Source organism: Archocentrus centrarchus, chromosome 16, assembly GCF_007364275.1.
Source record: "Archocentrus centrarchus isolate MPI-CPG fArcCen1 chromosome 16, fArcCen1, whole genome shotgun sequence".
Lineage (NCBI taxonomy): Eukaryota > Metazoa > Chordata > Actinopteri > Cichliformes > Cichlidae > Archocentrus > Archocentrus centrarchus.
Window position 1 is genome coordinate 15375410 of NC_044361.1, and position 25063 is coordinate 15400472.

Sequence of the window (25063 nt, forward strand, 5' to 3'; positions counted from 1 at the left end):
CTAAAATCATTACTGTTGTCTTTCTTCTGTGGCATTGTGTTAACACTCGCCTGAGTGCTCCACACTGGCAAACTGCCAAAATCTCTGCTTTTAAAGAGGTGCTCACATTTGCCGATGATCAGTTAATACAGCAGCAACTGGCTGTTACATACCATCTTAAATCCACAGAGGCAGTAATGCACTGCTTAGGTTTTCACAAATACTTTTGGATTTTGGCCAAAGTTTCTGTTCAATAAATAATGAAAGTGTAATATGCCATGTGTTGTATTTACCTAATTTGAAAACCTGCTAAGAACGAGATTTTTTTATATATATATATTTTCCTAATATGTAATACCTTAGAATTGAAAGAGGGTGTACTGTCTTTTTACCATGACTGTATATGGCTTTATGAACATTGAAGATTTAATGTTTATGGTTATGCGGCAGCACGGTGGCACAGTTTCAACCGAAACCACTCATTGTAATGACCCAGGTCTTTTTTCACACCTTGGTGTATGTGATTATGGACATGAACAACAGTGGGTCAATGACCACCTCCAGGGGACAAGCCCCACTGGGGTTTAAATACCTGCCACTCTCCACCATTTGGTTTTAGAACTGAAGAAGCCTCTTGGATGAGAGGTGAAATGTCTTCAAGAAACTTAGAGAAGTCCAGTCACCGTTTTCAAGCTCCAGAGAATGCACATGAGAGAACATACACAGACAAATCACAATACAGTTACAGTTAAATCAACACATTACATAAAGAAATATGTTGTTTTGTCTGCATTATTTACTCTGCCCACCTTTGTTTACAGAGAACATTTATAGGGTGTTTGCTTTGTCTGTGTTGAAAATGACACTGGCAATGGGGTAATGACACAGTGGATGTGTGCAAGTTTTATATTCAGTTTATGGTGAAGACCACCCACCTTACATTGTGTATGGTGTCCACTATGTTTTGCCAGTTAGTTTTACAAACATAAACTACCTAAATGTCTGTTTGGAATCAACAAACAACCATTTTCCCACTATATGGAGCATTGCAGATTTATATTATTTACATTATGATGATGATGATTGTTATTCCCAATAAATTTCAAGCTGTGGAAAAAGGGAGAAGGTAAACACTGTCTTTTTGTGCCATTTTAAATAAAATGGTTAGCTGCTAGAACAATAAATAGAATAAATAAAAAAAGAAATGTTTTGATGCTCTAAACTGATGTAGTTCTGTTTTCTTCTCGTTTGACCGTTTTTATTAATGCTGTTGTAAATTAAAGGGTAATTAAAAATTGCATCTTCATCCAGCCTGCTGCGTGAAGGGGGCGGGGACATGTTTTCTACTTTAATCACCACCTGAGCTTCGGCAGGTGCTCTTATAACCGCGCCATGTCTTCTTCTGTGGTGGTTTGTTCCCGATCAACCAATGAACTTTGGCCCATTAAAACTGACTCCATTGGGTTCAGTCTTTGAGGAGAAATGTAAATGCAACATTCTTGACATTTTGCTGATTGATATATATATATATATATATATATATATATATATATATATATATATATATATATATATATATATATATAAATGTACGCCCCTCTCATATGTTCCTTTGTATTTCTGACGCTTTTAACTAAATTTTTACACAATACCTGTAATCCGGCAACTTGCTGCAGCTAATGCAAAATGCAATCACAAGATGGTCTGTAGTTGATATGATTATTATTAGCAGTAGTTGTAGTTTTGCTGAATCACATTAGTGTGTGAGAGGCGTTTTTAATAGTAGGGGCTCTCTCTTTAACGTGATAAAACATAAGAAATTCCTTTCCACAGTCCTCCACGGAAATGACAGTGGAGCTAAACCACCACGTCTCTGACATTAAACATGACCCGGACAGGTGATGTTTCCCGTGCCTGACTCTGGGATTTGTAGTTTTTCGGACCATCTCACTGCGTCAGCGGAAGTGTTTTGAGCGTCCGTTTTTAAGCGAGGTCACATTGGATCAGTTTGGGAAAAAATCGTCACAATGGAGGCAACAAATACAGGTATTAAAGAGTGTAGTGCTCTTAAATGCTTTTCGTGTGTCTCGCGGCATACGGTTAATGGTAGCTGTCCGAGTCAGGTCGCTCTTTGTAGGCCTTGTTAAGTGGACTTAAGAAGCTATAGCAGCGTTAGCTAAGTGCACTTAAAAGAGACTGTCTTTGCTCTGAATGAAAAATGCTGGATAATTATTCATAAACAAAATCAGTTATGTGTCCAGCTTCTCCCTTAGTGGTCCAAATCCCGCGTTCGGTAATCCGCGTGGTTTACTATAGCTGAATGTGAGTACGCGCGTCTATGATCAGAATACTAACTACCTACATTTGATGCTCATGATGAACATTACTTGGTGATTCTCATCTTTGCTTTGCTCTGCCGTGCCAGAAGAAAGCAAGCTGAGGCACGTGGAGAAGGATGTGCTGATCCCCAAGAAGATGAGAGAAAAAGCCAAGGAGCTCTGCGCTGACAAGGTTGAAGGTGGGACTCCTTTCTGTCTGCGCTGAAGTGTCGCTCAAAGATCTCCTTTACACAGCAGGGCCCATTCTTAAGGGAACGGTTTTGAGTTGCCACAGTAAGGAAACATGGCTCAGTTCACCTAGTGAGCCATGATGGTGAACAAGCATGCAACTATGATCCTCAGTGGAAGGCAGGCATCATTAAAATACTTGAGTTGTGTCTGCTGTCACATGCTGAAAAGTCTTTACTTTAAGAAAGGCAGGACTACAGCTATTTCAGTCCTGTTTCATGACTTTGCTGGGGACATTTATATCAAGAGGTTAAAACGCAGTGCCTTTAAACAAGTTGCTGGATAAAATGGGTTTGCTGTGTTTAGGTTTACATCCTGAAATGAGCTCACGAGTCAGAGGCTGTTTAAATCAGAGATGCTGGGTAAATTTTTTTTGCACAGACATTTTTGTATCTGCCCTGTAGTTCACTTGTCAGTGTCTCCAAAATCAAGCTTTCTCTGTAAGCATTTTGACATTTCAAAGCAGGAAAACAGAGGTGCAGGTAATAATAGTTATGGCTGGCTCACTGAGTGGCTTATTGAAACTGAATGTCTAAGAAAACTAACTAGACATTTACCTATCCTTCACATTTAGCAAAGTGAGCTCAGTGTTTACCTCCAGTATTTTGAATTGTCACAGTGGGAAAAGCATAGGTTGAAAATACAAATATAATTGTAGCCAGTGGATGGATTAGTTAGTTAGTTAGTTAGTTAGTTAGTGTATTTTCAGGCCCTACGTATTTGATCCTGGCTGATGGTGGCACTGTGTTAGCTCAGTGGCCCAGTGAAAAGAGCCTTTGTTAACATAATTTAAAGAGTGTATTTGCTGTATTATCTTTTAAAATTGAACCACCCAGGCTTTACATTATCTAGAATAAATTAAGTTCAGTCAAAGAAAAAAGTAAAACAAATTATACACAACAATAACTCACAACTAGATTGAGTGCATGCCATTGACAGGCTAATTAATTTAGTGCCCTGTTCATCCATCACATAATTTAGGGCTGGAGCCTATCTCAGGTGTCACAGGACAAGTACAGTAAATACACCACAGGCAGGTCAGCAGTCTACATTCACACCTGTGGCCAATTTAGAATCACCGATTAACCTAACGCGCTGTGAGAAGAAGCCAGAACAACTGGAAAAAAACACACAAAAACTAAAACTATCTCATACAGATCTAAACATTCATTTTACTGAATAACAATTTATAATCCAACAGATTCTCCGATGTCTTAATGATAGCCTTGTGATACTGATATGTTTGTTAATTTACAGGCGGCATTTTTGCCAGCTTTCCTTCCAGGCTTCAGACAGGCTAAACTTTATCAACATAGTAGCTCTTTTCCAGTCTTACTGAACAAAGTGCTAAAAGCATGCGCACACACACACACACACACACACACACACACACACACACACACACAGACAGACAGTCACACTGCTGATTAGTCTGCAGCAGCTGCATTGCTTTTAGCCTGTATTATGTATTTAACATTTTCATATTTTTCTAGTATTATAGTTTTTAGTCAAGCGTGGACAGTACTGCTGTCCATGTTTGTGATTGGTCAGGTGCTGCCAGCACCACACCTTTCACGTTAAGTCAGATAACAAAGATATGCACACTGTTAGAGTCTGTAAGGGGTTTTGGGAAATAGGAGTACAAACTATGACGTGTTATTTCAATTTCAAACTAAACTCGCTGTTAGCAGCTGTGAAAATGTTGCTCTCTCCAATTTAGAACACTATAAAGGCGCATTTTTCTTCAAATGGTGTTGCCATGTTGCGACACTTCATGAATTTGTCTGTTTAATCTTTTCCTCCTCTGGAATTTCTTTTCCTCCTGACCTTTTTGAAGCAGGCCCTCTTCTTTCCCGTATTGGGGAGCAGGTTAATTGGCGCGACGGCAGTTGCCTCTTTATCTGCACGCACATTCTGGCTGCACCGCTGCTCCTGTGAGCCCCGTTTACTGCAGCAACACATCAGCCCGACAGTCACGGTTTTATGTGGTTTTTAGAAATCTGATGACAGCTTCTATGAGCTAGGGTGTACTGCTCACACGAGGAGGCAGACAGAGGTGATGGGACATACGATGGCTGGGCTGTGTGGGTAGTGGAAACCCCCCTCACATAACAAGTTTCTCGTCCCACTCGTTTTCACACCTTCATCCTCCGCCCTCTATCATCTATTCTCTATGTTTGTGTCTGCACTGGGCTCCTGCGTGTGTCTATGATTGTGTTTTACCAAGAACAGTGAAAAGAAAAAAAAAAAAAACACACACAATCTACAAGCATGTTTTCCTGTGTTATTGGTATCTGCATATATGCCTCTGCACACCCCACAGTTGTTTATTGTAGCCTTTGTTGTTCAAGCAGATATGTAGTACTGACCTGTACGTAACTCCTTTGTAGTTTCACCTGATATGATTTTTTTCCTACTGCGTTGATGATTCATGTCAGTACTCATCTCTTTCAGAGTCTAACGTTTTGAACAGCCCACATGCACATATTTTGATCACTGTTATGTTTTCTTTCAAGTGACTGATTTGCAGAAAGGTGATTGGCTGTAAATTGAATTCCTTAATTGTGTAATTGAATTCACAAAATTCTAAATATGGATGAAAGGGGCAAAATTTTAACAACTTTTTTGTTGTTGTTGTTCTTCATTTCGTCAGTTAGAAATGATTAAATCCTGCCCAAGATCCTAACAGTTATTTTCTGCCATAACTAATTATGTATGAGGGCTTTACACCACATCTTCCTCTAAAGCACCAACTCTCCCTAAATATTCAAGCCTCTTGCTTCTGCTTTCCACTAACTGCCACTTCTGCATTGTTAAAATTGGAAAGACGAACAACCCCGAAGCGAAGGTGGCATCGCGCTTTCCTTTCGGAGGGCCTCTTTTAACATGAAACTAGTCTTTTAGATTCGCGTTTTATCCTAACTATTCATGTGCGATCAGAAAGGCAGCCTCTATTAGTGCCGTGGGACAGGGATGAGGCGCTTGTTGATTAGATTAGTCGCACAGTTCTGCTTCTCTAAATTGGTTTTGCAGTTAGTCCGCATCCTCATGAAAGAGTGTGTGATAACCATACTGATGGTGCTGATAAAGGTAATTATGATGTCAGCTGTTTGAGGGGGACATGGGGGCAGTGGTTTTAATTAAAGCCTTGAGAAGGAGCTCGCTAACAAGGTAAAGACTCAGTCGTCAACACCTTGTTCAGTGCGTTTAACATGGAAAGTGGCACTAATGGGGGCATGAAGTCACTGATGCGTCTTTATAGAAGGAGGGCTTTTCGTTTCGTGTTTTCTGGCACAGGGACCAATGGTTGACACGGGCCAGAGGAGACTGACAGAGGTTAAGCATCTCTACTAAACTTTCGACCATTAGCAGGAATTGTTAAGCATATAAAGGTTAACAATGCACATCTTAACATTTGTGATAATGGAGAGCTTATGATTTGAGCCTCGTAGGGCACTGATCAGTGGAACATAACCTACGTTTAATTGTCAGGGGCGCAGACGTGTGTGTGCTTGAGACTGGTTGGATGACTGTCACAGGACCAATGTGGGAAGAGGGCGACCACAGATGTAACCACTATGTGGACGGTTAAGTGGAGTCCCGGTATGAACAAGGAAACATGGGTTTCTGTTTGATAAGAGACTTAGCTGCGTGACCTCTGAGCAGGTTCCCTCTTGTGGAGATGGCACCCATCTTGGTTTGCTCATAGCTGTTGGTGTGTGTGGTAAAATGTAGGCTCTCGATTTTGTTTTGAGGTTATTGTTCATTTCTCCTTTCTCTCTTCTACGCTCTCCTCCCTCCAGCCTTCACCCACTGCTGTAAAGAATCTGGTTTCTTCATGGTGTTTAAGTGTCGAGAGGAGAACGCAGCCCTGAAGGAATGTCTGACACGACAGTGAGTATTGTGCAGCAACACTCATACAGAAAGGTGGCTCCCTATGTGTTATAACACTATCACACCAGTAGCTTTTACACACGCTTGCCCACTCTCTCCCACCCGTGTTGAGACGCTGAATGACTGCCTGTAAAATCTTAGTAATCTCAAAACCTTCCAGTCACCATCAGAGTGATGAAGGTCTACCTTCTATGTTCCACCAGCTACCAGGACCCCGCGTTTTTCGAAGAGTGCAAACAGGAGTACATTCGAGAGAAGCTGGAATTTGAGAGCACGGGGATCCCAACCAAGAACAGGAAACAAAAACTTCCAACTAGCATGTAACAAACAAGCTAGCAGCCTTTACTTTCACGGTGTGCATCTTTACACTCTGCCCAGAGCCCACATCGAGTCCTGCAGGATACATGCTGGTGGTGTGGACAAGTTGTAACTTTTTGTAAAGCTTACATGCTTATGTGTGGAAAAGGTGAGTGAGATTATTTTGGTGTACAAAGAGTGATCAGGATATTTGTAAACGATCAGAATGCCACATATATGGGATTGTACCAGTGATGCAGCAGCCACGTGGAAGAGTTTCAGTGCAGAGCAGCACACAAGGTGCACAGCTGTAAACTGAGGGATGCTTTGCACCTGTTGAACACTTGAACGTGTTTATTGCTCCTGCAGCGGCAGCACGAGTGGAGATGAAGAATCTGCTCAATTGCTTTTGGCTGGCGCCACAGCTCGGAAATTCATCCGCAGAAGTTGTTGTACAATAAGTTACGCAGAATTTGAAAGAAAAAAAAAACAAAGCCATGGAAATTAAAGAGATTTTTACACTATGTAAGTGAGAGGTAATAATGAAACCCTGTGTGATCACTGTAAATAATAAACTTCAAGAAGCAGTAAAAGTGCACGTTTAGCTGTAAATGACAACAATATTTCTGAATAAATGTTTAAGTCTGCTTGTTATTAACTCTGTCAGACTTGAATTATGTGTATTTGGTAATAGTTTGCTTTTTATTTTTTCAGCAGTGGCTCTCAAGTGTCACACAGTGCCAGTTTAATTTCACTTAAATACAGTTGGGTGTATTTGAGAGCAGAACCAACAGAACAACCAGATTAACTAATTGATATAATTTTAAAAACAGCTACAGCTTCTGTTCATTTACATGTTCAGTAACTTTACCTCCAGTGGCTAAATTAGGCAACTATTAATGCATCATTTGAACCAAATGCCAAATTTTTCATTATGTCTGTATTAAGAATCAATTTACCATTAGCCATTGCCATTCTTAACTCATTAAAAACCAAACACAGGTGTGTGTGTGTGTGTGTGTGTTGATGCGTATATTGTAGGACTCCTTATGTAGTAATGGTGGCGTAGGTGGAAATAAATGCTGCCTTATACATTAATACTGCTGTAATTAAACTGTTTTATCTTTTTATAATTGTAATTTAATATTTTTATTGGAAGCATATGAGCATGCAGGACTTGTTAACCATGACAATAGCCTGGCTTAATTGACAGTGTAAAATTCTATATTTATAAATTAGAATTTTTTTTTTTTTTAACTGTTGCAGGACACCTCTGCAGGAAAATGTCAATAGAGTTTATTAGAAGCTAAAATTTAGTTTTAATTGCTTCCATACAAGATTTCAAAATCAAGATATTCATTTAATAATAGATTTATTAAAGAAAAAAAATTTGAAGTAGAAAGTTGCTTTTTTTTTTTTTTTTTTTTTACAGACCTGTCAGTTGTTTAAACTTTGTGGTGAAGAGCAGGGGTTTGCCCTGTTGCAGATATTTAGTGCATAAAAAAAAAAATACTTTCAACATCACTATTGCTTTATCTGACAGTGGGCTCAGTTTTATTAAACCACGTAACGTCATTGCTAGAAATGAAAACAGAGCAACCTCACACAGTTGCTTCCTTTCATTGATTTATTCGATCATATTTACAAACAGTCTGAAGTGCAGTAAATCTAAAATATAATCCATATCTACTGTACATTGCATTTTGGTTTGCAAATTGATTACAGAAGTATGAAACTACTGCTGTAAAATAACATTTCTTAGAAATCAAGAACAAAAGACCACAGTTATGAAAACAGACTGAAGAAAATGTGGTGGGGTGGGGGACAAACTTCAACAGCCACAGGCTTTTGTGCTTTGTGCACCTATTTGTCAAGTCACAGCTCATGTTTATTCGGGTTACATTATTGTGTTGCCACCAGCGCAGGCAGCTCGTAGACATAATAGACATCTTGGGAGAGGCAGAGAAAAAGCAAAAGCTATGTTTCGGAGTGTATAACCATGTTTGGCAGAGTACTAAAGCCCACCATATACATTTATACAGATATTCACATTTTCCCCTCAGTTTCTCTTACGCATTTAGTCTAAAATCCTTTTCTTTTGTTCAGTTTATACTTTTTCACTCTTGAGAAACCAGTGAGGAACTACCATCAGTGCTTAACAACAGGATTAACAATCAGCACAGTGCATAGTTTACATTTTCTAATGTTCAAAATAGCCACAAACATCACTGGGTTAGGGGAGCATGTGGGTCGCATTCCAGGAGTCCTTTAAAATAAATGGTGTACTAAGAAACCAGCAGTTCACAGCTCTACATCTACATGTCCCTTCAGAGGTGAAAAAAAAGAAAGCAACAGGCAGGCTTGAGTTGTGAAAGTTATGAGAAACCATTTAACCTACGGTGGGGTCCGTGATGGGGTTTAGTTAAGACAGCAATACTCTTTTTTTTTTTTTTTTTTTAAGATTACTATTTTATATGTTCAGATCATTTCTAAGTAGGTAATTTTCACAAACAAAATGCCTTCAAAAGGATTCAGTAAGCATGGGTAGTTTGCTTTGATATTAAGAGCTTCAGCAGTTAGAATTTGGAGCCAAATTCTGTAATTATCCAACAGTCGGTGTATGTCTGTCTTCACCATAAAAAACAAAATTATCTCCTTCATATGACCATTATAGACAAACATGGAACTACATACATTCTATAATTTACAGTGATCAAATATAAAAAGACTTGCATTGGAGGAAGTACAGTTATACAAATTCTAGCACTATGCTGTGGTGCCAGTTATCACCAGCCACAGTTTATGGAGGAAGAGGCCCTTTGAGCCCTGTTAGGTTTATTATGATGAGATAAAGATACAGGCACACTGTTTGATGTGCACATACACACACACGCTCACACACAAACTGCTTGTATGCATGCTTGCACACATTTATACATGTGCATACAAGGACACATGGAAAACTATTCTGTTGAGGATTTCTCATCAGCTTTTCTCTGCAAAGTCAGATATGTTCACCGATGCGGTGAGCAGAGATGGCAAATTAATGGGCTGAAAGTCTATACCTCAAAAAGGCCTCATCTGGCCTCATTCAGTTCCCAAAACCAGGAGGTCCAGTCTCATCCGCCCCACAAAAGTGGTCTTATCAAGTTAAGGCAGGTAAGGTGGTAGCTATGTGGCAGGGTTGGAGTTTATTCATTCTTCCACTTGTTTATTTCCCATCAAATTTCCACCATGATTATTTTCCAATACATTATTATCTGTTCTCCCATTGTAAGTTCTTCTTAATAAGGCTTGGCCCACTCTGTATGGGGAGGGCTCCTGGGGCTGCAGTTTCCCATTGAGGACGAGGAGTTGGATGCAGCGGAGTGTCCCTCCCAGAACATGGCATCACTGGGCTTTGGAGGACTCGGGAAGGACCGCGAACTGTCATCCAGGGAGGCCTGATTCAGGGGAGGTGGGGGCAGTATAACAGAGCAGGTGTCGCTCCCAACCAAAGCCTCTCCTGAACAGCTGTGAGAGGGCCAGGGCCCGTTGTACCAACAGTCCTCCCTCAGACTGTCTGCAAGCAGGGTGCCTGACGGGCAGCCGACGGGGGGACAGGGGCGGCCAGAGCATGAGGGCAGTGGGGGGGGCGCTGGGGGGACGAGGCACTGATGCCCGAGGAACTGGGTGGTGGTTGTTCTTTTCCACATCGTCCAGACACTGGACGGGAACTGTTGAGGCAGCTGGAGACGGAGAGGAGGGCGGGTACAAAAAGAGGAAGGATGAGGAAAAATGAAGGTAAAAGGCAATCAAATGTTAGATGTGGTTATTACAAAATAATAGCAAAAGTGACTTTACCTAGAGAGACCGACACAGGCAATCACTGCATTGACTGTGGCAATGTCAGTAAAAGCAGAATTTCTTCTTTTTTTTTTGCCTGCATGCCTCTATATTAGATATATTTACATTAGATTTATACATTACTTAGTCCAGAGGTTCTTAATTTTTTAGAAGAATGACCTCTTGTTACATCTGACATAATTAACAAATATTCACCAAACTTGACAGATTTTAAGTGGTAGTTTTTTGTTTTTTTTTGTCAAAGTGTTAAAAATTTGCAAACTCTTGCATGGCCAACAGATGGTTGGTTTGGTTGGGTTTTTTTAATGCACTCAAACTGCAATAGTGTGTGTATTACAGCATAAATGATGATGATTTTAACTTTAACCTACAGTCATGTCAGATTAGATAAGAATTATTTTCTCAGACATTTTCCACTATTTTTAGTAGTTACTAAGTGTGACATTCTTTACCCCCCAAAAATCAAGAAGTATTTATGAAAAATGATTTATCATTTTAACAAAATGATGTATGTGTAAAATCCAGCCAGCAGCACAAATTAAATGATCTTTCCTCACCCAGCTGAAAGAGGTCTTTTTTCTTTTTAATTTAGCACCATGATCACAATTTTTTTTAACAAGTGGATTAAACTGGTTTCTAAAGCACAAAAAAAAAACTAAGCCCTCTGATCTCTAACTGTATAATAGACTTCATAGTGTAAAAACAGAACTGAAGCAAAAATCCCGCCCTATGCAGCAAGCTGCACGTTGTACAATGAAACCTCTGCACCATGTAAAAGTCACTGCTTGGGAATCGGTAAGTAGCAAAAGCAATAATTAGATTTTGTCCTCGAGAACAAAACCTAATCAGTTCCTGAACGCGTAAACACATTTTCTTTTATTTCATACAAAGCATATCCTTACACAAATCACATGTCCTAATCTCATACAGACACATCATTGCTTTGCTATCAAATCATCATCTTGAGCGAATAATAAAGTTTAAATGAGAGTATCTTGCTCCTGCTTTTTTTTTTCCATACCTCTCTTCATCCACACATCATCTATCCATCCATCCCTCCCTGCTATGCTTCCAAGAGATGGTCTCCTGAGTCTAGGATTTGAATAAAAGTGATTCCAAAGGAGGAACATTAGAAGAATACAGATACACAGTATGACTGAATAAATACATAGCACACTCTCCTCCCTCCTCCCTCTACCCCGCTCCATTTCTTTGCCGTGCCTGCTTTCCTTATTTCACTCCATCTGCTTCATCTAAGTTACAGGATTACCCTCTTATTCAGTGGAATAAATAGGGCAAGATTTATTTTCTTGCCATATTTCGTTCTAATTTTCACCTCCTGGTCTCCTCTTCTGACACTCCGAGGGAATCGACAACAGGTAATCCCTCCCAGGGTAGCATACATCATCACAGAGGGAGGGGAATGGAAGGATAGACCATTGCATGATGTCCTTTATCAAAGTGCTGGAGGACTTTGATAATATCCACAGTCTTATCACACTCTTATACAAACTGCAACAAGGAGCAGCAGGAGAAAACTTGTTGGGAGGAGAAAAATAAAACAAACTCCCTTAACAGAGACAGTTCATTAGTTTTCCAGTTGTAATTACTTCAAGTGCTCATTAACAGTGTTAGATCAGCTAAATATGTTTGTCTCTATAATAATTAACTCTGTAGTAACATCTATATACAATTGTTGTAATTTGCCTTACTCAATCTTTCATCATTTCTGCTCACTTCTGTAATAAGTTGCAAGCTTTTCTAGGGGGATGGGTAAGAACTCTGTGTGTGTGTGTGTGTAGATGTGAAGGACAACAGAAATGTAGTGTTTGGAGTTTTCTTTTTAAGAACCTCCTATAGGGGGCGGACTCTGCTTCGCTAATTTAATGGCATGGAAAAATGAATGACGAACGTACTGAGGTTGAATCAGATTCAATGGCGATTAAAAGCAGATACATATACAGTCAAATTAATGCATTTAAAGATTAATTAAAATATGAGGAAAAAATTAAATATGATACGGATGGGAATTGAGAATATTTGAGAAAATGATTAAAACAAAAGCAAAAAATTATCACCTGATTTCTTGAGGGAACAGTATGAATGCCAATTATTTTGAGGGTAGTGTGGAAGACATGAAGAACCTGAACAAATTTTTCATGGCTGTAATTAGAAGGTGATCTAAATGACATCGCATTATTGGTATAAAGGGAGGGGGGGTGGGGGGGTGGGGGGTGGGGGGGGTGGCTTACACAGGAGCTGAGGTAAGTGTGAAAAGGAAGCAGTGGAGCACAGCTGTGAATTGTCACATACACCAAACAGACATTAAGCATGGGATGACTTGCACTAAAACACCAACTGAGGCGCAATCCTGAGCTCACTCACATTTCTGCATATGTGCCTCACCTTGTCGTGTCTCACTGATCAGTGGCCTGAGTTTCCTAATCAGGCCTGTTTGATGCTCCAGCACTGAATGGAGACGGTTGACCTCAGAGCACAGAGCCTTGTATGTCTGCTGCATGCTCTTCTCCCTACACAATAAACAGAGCATTTCACTTAAACACTGTTTCCTCCAAGCTGGTGTGACAAACACCCGGCTGTCAGACAGGATCTTGTGGTAAATATGAGCAGCTTTAGAGCATGCTCAGAAAAAGGAAACATTTTTAAAGAATCTGATCCTAAAGTCAAAGAATTCTCAATTTCACCTGTTTGTTAAAATTTCAAGATGTAGAACTGGCACCCATCGTGTCAGTTCAGTCAAAATTAGTGGAATAAATATTCATATAAAAATAATCTATTAAATTATATACACTCAGCAAAAATATAAACGCATAAACCCAAAAGGTTAAATTAAAATGACCTATCCCTTAAGATGCCCATGCACTCCAGGAAGAATGGGACAACATCCCACAGGCCACTATTGACAATCTGGTGATGTCTATGCACCGCAGATGCGTAACGCCAATGGTGGACGCGCTCAGTACTGAGTGCTGAGAGCTGACCACGTTGTGTTCGCTTTGTGTTAACACATGGACTGTTGCGTAGAGATCTGAAATACTGGTTGCTATTGAAGCCTAAAATGATACTAAGTGCATGCATAAATCATTGTGCTTATACATTGTTGATTAGTTATGAGATGAAATAGAGAAAGTGTTTTGTGTGTTTATATTTTTGTTGAGTGTACATATGAGAGGCTTACTACTAAAGGGCTTTGCGATAACTGTATTACTGGTATGAGATATGCTATGCTGACATTACTACTTCATTATGCTTTCAGATCAAATCATATTATTGTGGTACATTCAGACCATATTAAAGAAGAAAAACAACAATAACAAAAAAAGTCCACTGAGAATGTACTGGTGGATTTAATGCTTAATCAGCCAGCAGCACTATCTGTATTACAAACCAAGAATGCAATATTGAAAAAACAAAACGGTTGTGTATATGAAGATGGCAACACCTTCAAATGATCCACACCTTTTTAAAAAGATGCAAAGCCCATCAGCACTGGTTTTGACTTCTAACACCTGCCTCAAACAGCAAGCAACACGGAAAGAAAGCCTGTGAGGTCCTGGTTTCTGTGGTGCTTAAAAATCATTAAAAAGTAAGACATGATAGAATTTTCTGTATTCTTTATTTGAGGGGATGATAATTTACAGGGTAATTCCTTACAGACCCTGTGCATGTCAAAACGCTAAACTGAAATTTGACTTCTACTGAACACCCTAAATGTTTAGAGTCTCTTCAGTTGCTTTTGAGGTTATCTACACATTAAACTGTAGACATGTATGCAGTCTATGATCAGATTCATAAAGCTGCACCCTCCTCTAGTGGCCAAATAAGACAAGTACAATCCATGGTGAACTGTGACAATGAGATATACCAGGTGCTGCACTTACGTGGTCATGCAAAGCATCACTTTTACAAGCTTTAACTCTCAGAGGAAAGAAATGAAAATGGTCAATTTTATAGTTTTTTTTTCTGCAAATCATGTTGTTACATGATTCTCTGTACTCCTTATCAGGGCAGATCATTTCAAACAGTAAGTAATGAATTTTAAAACTTTCCATCTCTTGATGGTTGCTTTGTAATTACTGGTAACAGGAATTATGGTTGGGACTTTTTAATGATATTCATAAGACACTATACCTTGCATTACACTTTGCATCACAGGTCTGGTCCAAGTCTGGTCCGTTAAGGCCATGCGGTTCCCCCTAAAACAGAGTTACATTATGCAAAACAGAGAGTGGAGCTGCTGTCAGCAAATCAGCATCCTCCACTCCATAACAACTCACTCATCTTCCTTCTTTCATTAATTCGTCTTTCAACTGTTGAAGTTACAGCGTATCCACTCTGGCTTCTTCACTTCTGACGTATTTCCACTACTGTGTTTCCCAGTGTCACCCTGTCTCCCTCCGCCCAACACCTCTCTACTCATTTCTCCTCTTTTTATTATGCCACAGGAGTTCCTCTCGTCTGACAAACTCTTTTTTCACCCTAGCATCCTGTTCTCTCCATCTCCTGCTTCTGAAGTTTCACTCACCGCACTTCTGTCCATCAGTCGGTTGTTCTCCAGCGTCACCCTCTCCAGCTCCTCCTGCAGTTTGTGGATCTTCAGCTCAGTATTGACCCTTTCCACCTGCCAGGAGTCCTGAGAGCTGTTCAGGCTCTTCATCACTGGAAATACACACACACAAAAAAAAAAAAAAGATACAATTTTTGTTAAAAATTGTACAAAAAAGGTATATTTAATTAATGATGGTGACTTTTACACACATACCAACCAATTATTTCAACATAAAGTAAATCATAAAGCAGTACATTTTAATAGGTGTCTGTGTGGTTTCACACAGTGGTGGAAAATGTATCCAGGTCAAATATGCAAGTAACTAAACTAAACTAAACTAAAAATGTGTCAAAATACTCCATTACTACAGCATGTCATGCAATTAAAGTACACTTGGCATATGCTATATATAATCACAAAATAGACAAATGTACTTACAGTATTGTAAAACAAAAGTGTTATAATATTATATACATTAGATTGCTGGATTTGTTTTTCTACTTATTAACACTATTTGTTGGCTGTAGTAGCAGATACATTTTACACATCTTTCAGTACTGTATTAAATAAATGTATTAAAGTAAATGTAATTATTACTCTGGCACCAATCACATTGTGAATATCAAGGAGCTCTCTCAGCTCTACAAGGAGGAAACTGTCCCATTTGGGATTTCAGAATGACTTCTCATTTGGAAATGATGAGATTTTGCTAGTTTCCTCAGACCTTCAGCATGGGCTGTGACGGTTTTCAGCTGAGTGTGAAGGGGTCAGGATAAAAGGCTACCAGAAAGCTGGAGTTTAAATAATGTATCTGAGAACTGTGTTCACAAATGAGGGTAAAATGGATTGACAGAAGGATTGGTGCTGTGTCAAACATAATGCAGGGGATGCTGGAAGATGATTTACTGTTATCGTACATCAATGGCCATGAGCTTCAGTTAGAGATTAAGAGACGTTACTTTCCTCTGAAGAGTGGCTGGGCTCATCCTTAGAGATACTGCAGGTTAAGTGGTTGGGATATCCAGAGGGAGAACAGATTAGAGCCACTGCAACTCTACTTCAAACAGGAGGCAGCTGAGGTGTTTCAAACTCTCATCAGATTGCTGTTTAGAGTTATTCTTGGCACACCCAACTAGGTGTAGGTGATCCCAAGATAGGCCAAGAGCTCAGTGAAGAGATAATATAGCTTATCTGGTTTGAAAACATTTGGGAGGAGCTTCGAAAAGTTGCTAGGGGGAGAGATGACCGGACTAGCTTGTATAGCCTGCTGCTACCAGACTATACAACATTATTACTGTCTTTGCTTCACACAGCTAATTATCAATGTCAGTCCTTAAATCTATAATATCATCTAAATTTAGTAATAGGACATTTTTATTTAACTTGTACCTCATCCAAATCTCCCACACTGTAAAACATCTACTACATGTTTCATCAGAGCCTATGTGCGCTACCTGTACCTTGGCTGGTGTCCATTTCTGTCCTCAGCTGAAGCAGCTCCACCTCTTTGGCGTGGAGCTGCTCCATCAGCACCCTCTCTTTCTCACTCGTCTCCCTTTTCTGAGAGAGAAAAAGAGGACAGTGAGGCAGGTAGGAGCAGGGGAGAGTCAGTGTATTTATGCCCATGTGTCAAAGTCTTACTTTTGCAGTCCCAGGTGGGCAAAAAAAACAAACTCTCTTTATTATCCTTAAAGTTAAAAATAAGCTCTTTTCAGGTTTGGATCACATCAAGGCTTTAAGCTTGGCTGCAGTGTCAGTTTTGTGAGATGTTCACATTCATTCACATTCACGCACCAGTTTGTTAAGCTCCATCTGCAGGTCCTCCTTCTCTATATAGATACCTCGGTAAGCACTGAAGGCCTTGTTCACATACTGGGGACCTTCAGATGAATGAGCATCTGGCCTGAAAAGCTAGAGTGGTGAAACAAGAAATGACAGAAGAAGGAAGAGGAAAAGAAAAAAACAGTTCAATTTAAAAGCTTGTGGTAGGAAGTCACTTTCCTCCCACCACATCCTATCTTGATGGGCCAAATGCTGCGGCAGATAAAACTAAAGTTGACAGATATTAAGCACACATAGAGAAGCTAGTGCTCTGCCCTCATGTTGTGTACCACTTTCACTCCGGTCTGCCATCTGTATTAAGACCTTTACTGATCAAATACCTCTCTCTCTCTCGGTTTTACTGGATCCTTTGGTCTTAAATCCAATTTCAGGAGCTTTCTTCTCTGCTGAATATGAGGACAGTGTTTGCCAATAACATACTTCTCCAGACCTCCTTTCTGTTTTAGACAGAGCACATTTATTTTTCATTGTTTTTTTTTTAGCTTTGACATTAGGCCAACAATATTAATGATGCTGACATGCATACACTCCAAAAGGCCATTTTTTCCCCCCCTTTTTGCAGTGTGGTGCTAAATTTGCTGACTTTTCTAAATTTTCTCCAAGCATTTTGTGTTTGTCCGTCATTCTGATGTTGTGCACAATGAAAAAAAAATCATTTATCTTTGTTCACAGGTCACCCTTTGTAAACACTGCTCTCTGGCTGTTAAGATAGCATGACAAGCTTTATGTTCTTTAATTTTGTCTTTCTCTCTTTTATCCCTGTCTTCCCTTTCTTCCACCATCCTCCTACTCTTTCTGCGTTCATCTATACCTTGTCTTCAAGCTGCTTCACTCGCTTCTTCAGCAGGGCATTCTCTCGCTCGGTCTCTCTCAGCCTCTTCTTGATGTCCTCGTATGCTGTGACCAGAGCAAAGTGGGAAGCGACCGATTCGTCGCCGGCACACACTGACACAGGACTCTCACCAGCAGTGGTGTAGGCTGTCTCATGTTTAAGGATGCAGATGTCATCATCCATATCCATGCCTGCACAGGCCTACTCTGTAGCAGATAGAAGACCTGGGGGATACATGAAGAATTTCTTTAAATATCCTATATGTTTTGTGAAGAAAAAGCTGTCAAACAATCATAGATTCATTATAATTTTAACAGAGCAACACAATGGTGCAGTGGTTAGCACTGCCGCCTCATAGCAAGAAGGTTTTGTATTTGAATCCAGTCTGGGGCCTTTCTGTGTGGAGTTTGCAAGTCTCCCCTGTCTCCCTGTGTCTGCATGGGTTCTCTCTGGGTGCCCCGCTTCCTCACACACTATATTTTCTATATTATCTGACAAACATTGTCCAAGTACTGTCAACTCCAGTCGTTTGTTTCTGTTCATGAGGAATTTAACATCTGTAGGTAACGCTCACCTCCCACTTAATGACCTTTTTCATTCCAAACATGGTTTCACATAAGAAAAAAGCACCACCAGAGTCTGACATTAAAAAACCCTGAAGGCAACCAGTGCTTTTACAGCTGTTTGAACACAAATCTGTTTGGCTGTGACGCACAAATAAACCTGATGATGCAGATCATAAAGGTATGTAAACCTTTATCTTAATAGCCTAATGCACTGAATTTAAATGGTTTTCATCACAAATCGAGCACGCACTAGTGCAAACCTTCAGGGAAATAGTTGACAACTCTCAATTTCAATGATTTATTTGTGGCATATAATTTTTTGTGCTGGTGCTACCTATCAACTCTGAGTACTGGACACTGGCGTTATATGATTGTGGTTTAACACCACAGAGGAGGACAGGTCCTCTTCAGAGACTAAATTAAAATACCAATAAACAATGAACATTAAAGGAGTCAGATCAGTAATAGTTTATGCCAGATCTACTAAAAGAAATCTGCAATTTCCAATCTGTGATTTTCATAACATTTATGTACGCTGAGTTTCTGAAAACGTTAACTGTGCAGAACTACAAAGAAATATCTCACACTGATTGGAATGCCTATGTTTAAGGAAGTGGCAGCAGAGCTGACTTCCAGGAACAATGTAAGCATTTCGGTAAAGCTCAACACACAGTAACCCCCCCCCCCCCGCATATATATATACACACACCCTTCCTGAATAGTTTCTGCTTGGAGAAGCTCGGCTCCAGAAACCGTGGAGCTATCTGATGATGTCAGCATGCAATGATGCAGCAAACACACAGGAGCCAAGTTTTTATCACTAAACTAGGCCGAAGCCTTTAGAAATTAAGTTTCAGCAGAGTCACTGAACAATTTGGTAGAGCTGTGGAAATGAACAGAAACCGAGAAAGAAATAAAAAACCCACAGTCGTTGACTGCTGACTTTAATGCACGTCGTCTTGGTGTGAAATCGAAAGTGACCCAAACAAGTACTTAAAACGAAAGTCAACGTGAATCCAAAACATGGCGATGGTAATTTCGTTAAGACTTCTGAGTAAAATAGGAAAGCTAACGGCTAGAACAGTAATCTCAGCAAAGAAGACACAATCTCCCACACAAAGTGACCGTGACAAACATTCTTAATAGTTTGGAAAACAATCAATTAAATTCGCCTGTTTACAATGCTAACGTTGTGGTGTTAGCTTCCGCGAACACTGTTGACAAACGACAAACAACCCTGATGTCCGGTTGCAAAACAGCCTAGAATAAGAATAACACAACAACTAAACAATGGCCTTTAGAGAAACATAAAATACATATCAATAGCTACCCTCATCAAAATGATCAATCTATTATGATGATAACGGCTAGCTATGCTTAGCTAACGTCTTCTGGCTAGGTAAAGAAAAAGGAGTCGATTATTTTTCATGCTCGACTTTCAGTTACCGTGTTAGACGCTGTCCTCAGTTAGGTGTCGCCTGGCAACATAGGATTATCATTTATTTTCGAAAAATCAAGACCTGTTTCACGGACAAAACAAAGAGACAAGGCTTGACACTGGCGCCGTGTCTCGACTGAACTGACAGGTGAGAAAAACAAAAACTTCCGGGAGTCACTCCGCTGCGTAAGCCCTTTCAAAGTAAAAGTACAATCGCAACAAACGTGGACGTGCACAGTGTTACTGATGCTTACGGCAAACGACTAGTTTTTTAAAATTTTAGAGTCTGAAACTGAATAAGACATGTCCCAAAACTGCTTAACATTGCTTCAGTCTTAATAATATTACCCCACTCTTCATCATCTTAAAAAAAAAAAAAAAAAATCATGTTGAAATTTTTTCCCATGTCCTCTTAGGGGCTAACAGGGCTCTGTCACCCACATGCTGAATCAACATGGAGTAATACACTGAAGCCTCCTGAACCTTCCCACAGCTCACTCTGCAGGCTCTATTCTGCTTCCTTTGGAACCAATATAATGAATCCAAAGATTCCCAACAGTACATGAGGGGGGATTTACCTACACATAATTTGGGATTCAGCCAAATACTAGATGGTAGATTCAAATATGGATCCAAATCAAAGTAGTTGGGCCACTTTAGTTTATGTAGATCTGAAATTATATTCCTGAGGGCATTATGCAACTAGTTTTTACCTGTAACTTGCAGTATTTGAGGTAGTTACCTTCCCTAAGACTAAATGCTCATTGTGACTGTATTGTAAAGCTAAGATATACAGTCATGTGAAAAAGTTTTCACAAGACTCCATGCAGTGTGTGGAAAAACTAAGTACACCTCATGGTCTAGTACCTTGTAGAACCAACTTTAGCAGCAATAACACGAAGTAATCATTTTCTGCATGACTTTTTCAGTCTCTCACATTAGGAATGTTGGCCCACTCTTCTTTACAGTGTTTCTTCAGCTCATTGAGGTTTGTATGCACTTGATTATGCACATACTTAACACAGCATTTCAATCAGGTTGAGGTCTGGATTTTGGCTGTGACACTGCATCACCTTGATTCTTTTTTTTTTTAGCCATTCAAGAGCATTTGATCAGCATCCTGCTGCTGCTTACCCTTGATTCCTGTGGAAGCAATGAGGATGTACTTAGATTTTCACGACCCAGTCTTTTGAAAAACATTTTCACACATATATAGCACTATATATATTTATATACAGTGGTCAGACTCGCTGATGAATGCCTAATTGGAGTTCTCTCTACCAAGGGTGACACAACCAGTTATTAGGCTTAGGGGGCAATTACATTTTCACACAGGGCCTGGTAGGTTTGGATATTTTTTCCCTCAATAAACCAAATCATCATTTAAAAACTGCATTTTGTATTTGCTTGGATTATCTTTGTCTAATATTAAAATTAGTTTGATGATTTGAAGTGCAAGTTTTTCACTATATATATATATATAAAGAGAAGGAAATAAGAAGAAGACATGAAAACAAGTAAAGCCCTGAATCTTTATGTAATCAGTGTAACACTCCAAGATCTAATAGGTGGTTTGAATAAGCTACAATATATTGGACTAGTGTTTAGGTTCGAAAGGTAGGCGCTAGAATGTGTGAGATTACAAGGAAATAGCTGGAGGCTTGACTGATTTTGTATTACTCATTCTATTTGACAATGCAGAAGCACAATGAACAACTTAAAAGGGTGCAATTTACTGTTTACTGAAATAAAGCATTCACCATTGTTGCTGTACTTTGGCATACATTACCCTGGGGAAAAAATGAGGGGTAATCCCAAAACAACAAACCAAAAAATATGGGTATCACAATGTATAACAATTAGACCTTTCTTATCAAACTCAAATAGTGTTCTGGATTACATTCAGTTCCGTTCCACTCACCTGTTACATAGTCTGGCAAATGACCATTGGTTAGTCTGGGCTGCATCGCTGCCTGAGTCTCCAAGCCGAAGAATAAAAATCTAAATATTATAAATAAAAATATTTAGGTGTGCATTGGTGATATTTGAAGCAGCTTCATGTATGACAATTGTCACTTTCCTCTTACTACCACAAGGCTAATTTGCCTTTTCAGCAGATAAGGAGTCTTTCTGCATTATGAACAAATTTAAAACATTAAATCAAAACCATTTAACTCACTTAACTTATTTTGTGTATTAAATCATTTACTGAACTACATTCTCACATAAATCCTCTTATAGAGAGTATAAGTATACATGAATTCTTACAACTGAAAACACTAAATCGATTTTTAAAAGATTTTCACAACAAAGCATGAACAAATATATGTTGGTAAAGCAAGGCCTAATTACATACACACAAAACAGCTACAGCTCACACTTTAGACTCAAGTTTCTCATGTAAACAATATATCCCCTTTTCAAGTAAGTAACACCAATACACACCTAAATTAGGCAAAAACACACTTCAACAACGTGCTGTGCTAGCCGACATGTCGATATCAGATCTAGTGACATTAGTTTAGCTAAAAACTCACAAACATTCACTCACCAAGACTGTCGAAAAGCAGTTAAACTTCATCAAGCTCCTTGCTTGTCACCTGGGTCGCTCTTACTTTTGCCCATAAACACTTTTAGAGAATGAAAAAGGTTGTATTTTTTTTTCCTTTTCTCCTTTTTGGAAACTTTATTCTGGCTTGCATGTGTCATGCTGGTTCTCTGCTCTGACTGACCATACATGCTATAGGACTTAAGTAAGGCTGTGTAACTAAGAAAATTTAAACTTGAACTTTACATAAATTAACCAAATAATTTAAGTTTGGTTTGTTTGTTTTTTCATCTAAATGAGTATATAAACATTAAATGAGACAAAATGAGAATGCTGCTTTCTTTCTATTGGGCTACACTTGCATCACCGGTAACAATATGAGCCTTACAGTTAGCATAGCCAAGACTAGCTCACTTGCCTAAACCAAGATTATCTTCCAGTGGCAATTCCCATATATAAGGGGTAAGCCAGAAAACCAAATAATAATAATAATAACAACGATAATAATAATACTAAAATATTAATATTAACAAAACCAGATTTTGTCCATTTTCTGTCACAGTACCTAAAGTTAGCTACTAACTAACTGCTAACTTATCCCTAGCTTAGCACTCAGCTTCTTAATACTTGTCTGATATTTTTCCCTTATAGTTTTAAAACTGGATGTAGTCAAATATGATGTATGAACAAAAGTAATAACTTACTTTCTATAATTTAATTTATGGGTATTTCATTGAAACTGTGATGGTCCTTACTGCAGCTGATTAAAGATTTTACATAGTAAATTAACCTTATTTGGGTGATATTCATAGTCCCTTCAAATAAAAGCTTTAAAGCAGTAGATTTAGTCAGTCTGTATACCAAAAGAAAACCAAGCTGTAATAGTCAAGACATTATGAGGCTCTAACCTTAAACAGCTCTGTAGTAATATTGGTTTAGCCCTCATGAGTGTGGCATTTACCAAAAGCCAGTAGTTGTGTAGGCTGCAGTATGTAAGTCGGCATGTTTAACTAAAATAAGGATTTCTAGGCTGTTATCACACTGTGTGGGTGGCTGTGACTCAGGTGGTAGAGCGGGCCAGCTACCAACTGGAAGGCCGGTGGCTTGATCCCTGACTCCTCCAGTCTGCATGCTGAAGTGTCCTTGGGCAAGATACTGAGCCCCGAGTTGCTCCTGATGCATCCATCAGAGTACGAGTGTGTGCAAATGTTAGAAAAAGCTTAGGCATAGATAAAAGTGTTGTATTAATGTGTGTGTGGTTGGGGGAACGAGGCATGCTGTAGAAAGCACTTGGAGTCTTCAAATGAGTAGAAAGGTGCTATATAAGTACCAATCCATTTACCATTTATAACTGACAACTTGTTTTCATGATTTCTGATGTTGGCCTCACTCCACTGTGCATTATCCTATTAACTATTAAAATGTATATTTTGCTATGTTCAGTGTATCAGCTGTTTCAGATATGTCCTAAAAGTGCTGTGCTTGTGTTTTGCTGTGTAAGAGAAGCTGCAGAGATCATTAACATGACATGTGAAGAGGAAACCGAGGTCTCCATGGCAAAGACGTGTCAGTGTAAGCCCAGCCATTGCATAACCTTAGAAACAGTTTTTACTCTGTTTAGATTTGTTTGTTGTGTTTCAGAGAAGAAAACGGAGAAGAGTCACCTAATTATCATAATGCAACACAAGTATTGTTTTGTAACTGGGTCAGTGGTAGTGGTATCATACACGAATCTCACATTAAGAGTTATAAGAGTTCAGTACAGTACAGTGTGAATACAACCTGATGTTGAGCACTAGAGTTAAATCTTTCCTTTTATCAATTTTATCAGCTTTTCTGGTCAGTAAGACTAGAAAAGGTCCATACAAATGCTAGTCCAGTCCAGAGTACTGTGATACTTCAAGGTAATATTGTTTAAAAAAAAGAAAAAAACATACTACTAAATGCATTGTGGGTATGAGTAGTGGTATTTACTATTGAGTATTTGTATCACTCTCATTACAGTGTTGTTAGAATCTCAGTTACTAATGAGAGACATTGAAGAGATGCTGAACTGTTGTACATCAACAGACTCCTCCGAGCAGAGACGACGAGCAACGGTATGATTACACTGAACTATGTCAGCCCATAACCAAGTGTTTTTATTTGTCAAATCTCAACCACACTCCTTTGAGGGAACTTACTTGATTGAGTTTACTTGATGGGTTTTTTTTCTAACCCGCTGCCTTCTTTTTAAAATGGGTGTATTTGTTTAATTAATGTAATCTTTCCTTTATAGCACTCAGTGATGCTGATACTACACTTCTGCTATAACAAGGTCAGAAGTGGTCAGGTTATGAGTTCCCCACAGTTGCATAGCAACCCAGTTATATTTCCCCTCTTAGCTACAAAAAAAGAGGATACATCAAGTGAATCTGAATTGCCATCAGTATTAAATATAATTGACACAGACGTTAACCCTTTAATTCCATTTTGTTCTATTTGAGGCTTAGCCTCTTGTCAAATCTTACATTTTCTCCCATCAACGGGATGGATGAACAATGCACTCTAAGCATTAGACCCTCCTGAGCTCTTTCCCAAAGTGCCACAGGGGGTGATGGATAAATAAAACTTTTTGTCAAACCCACTGGGCAGAATCAGAAAAAAAAAATTCTATTTGCTAAACCATAATATCTTTAATGCAT

At 39.2% G+C, this 25063-nt stretch overlaps 2 protein-coding genes across 4 annotated transcripts; one reads left to right on the top strand and one right to left on the bottom strand.

Annotated features, from left to right (window-relative positions):
- The first annotated feature begins 1884 nt into the window (after window positions 1-1884).
- On the top strand, window positions 1885-7794 carry cmc1 (C-x(9)-C motif containing 1). 3 transcript variants are annotated; one of them, XM_030750020.1, is made up of 4 exons: window positions 1885-2025; window positions 2405-2497; window positions 6350-6440; window positions 6644-7792. In XM_030750020.1, exons 1-4 carry the CDS (start codon window positions 2007-2009, stop codon window positions 6762-6764), a joined length of 324 nt encoding a protein of 107 aa, XP_030605880.1. In that variant the 5' UTR covers window positions 1885-2006; the 3' UTR covers window positions 6765-7792. The 3 variants fall into 3 exon arrangements, with proteins under 3 accessions (XP_030605880.1, XP_030605881.1, XP_030605882.1); XM_030750021.1 differs by having other exon boundaries at window positions 1921-2025; window positions 2408-2497; window positions 6644-7793; XM_030750022.1 differs by lacking the exon at window positions 1885-2025 and adding an exon at window positions 2091-2301 and having other exon boundaries at window positions 6644-7794.
- Window positions 7795-8997: 1203 nt separating this feature from the next.
- Window positions 8998-19841, bottom strand: azi2 (5-azacytidine induced 2). Its single transcript, XM_030750018.1, is given in 10 exon segments — window positions 8998-10336; window positions 10338-10465; window positions 12990-13114; window positions 14736-14800; window positions 15130-15263; window positions 16614-16713; window positions 16948-17064; window positions 17316-17432; window positions 17807-18051; window positions 19724-19841. Coding segments are annotated over 9 exon segments (1311 nt in total). The 5' UTR covers window positions 18017-18051; window positions 19724-19841; the 3' UTR covers window positions 8998-10021.
- Between the last annotated feature and the right edge of the window lie 5222 nt (window positions 19842-25063).

What these genes read in the sequence shown, in the direction of transcription:
- cmc1 (XM_030750020.1), top strand. An exon ending in CTGCGCTGACAAGGTTGAAG is followed by an intron (nt 2,498 to 6,349) that starts GTGGGACTCCTT and finishes TCCTCCCTCCAG; the next exon opens with CCTTCACCCACTGCTGTAAA. An exon ending in AAGGAATGTCTGACACGACA is followed by an intron (nt 6,441 to 6,643) that starts GTGAGTATTGTG and finishes ATGTTCCACCAG; the next exon opens with CTACCAGGACCCCGCGTTTT.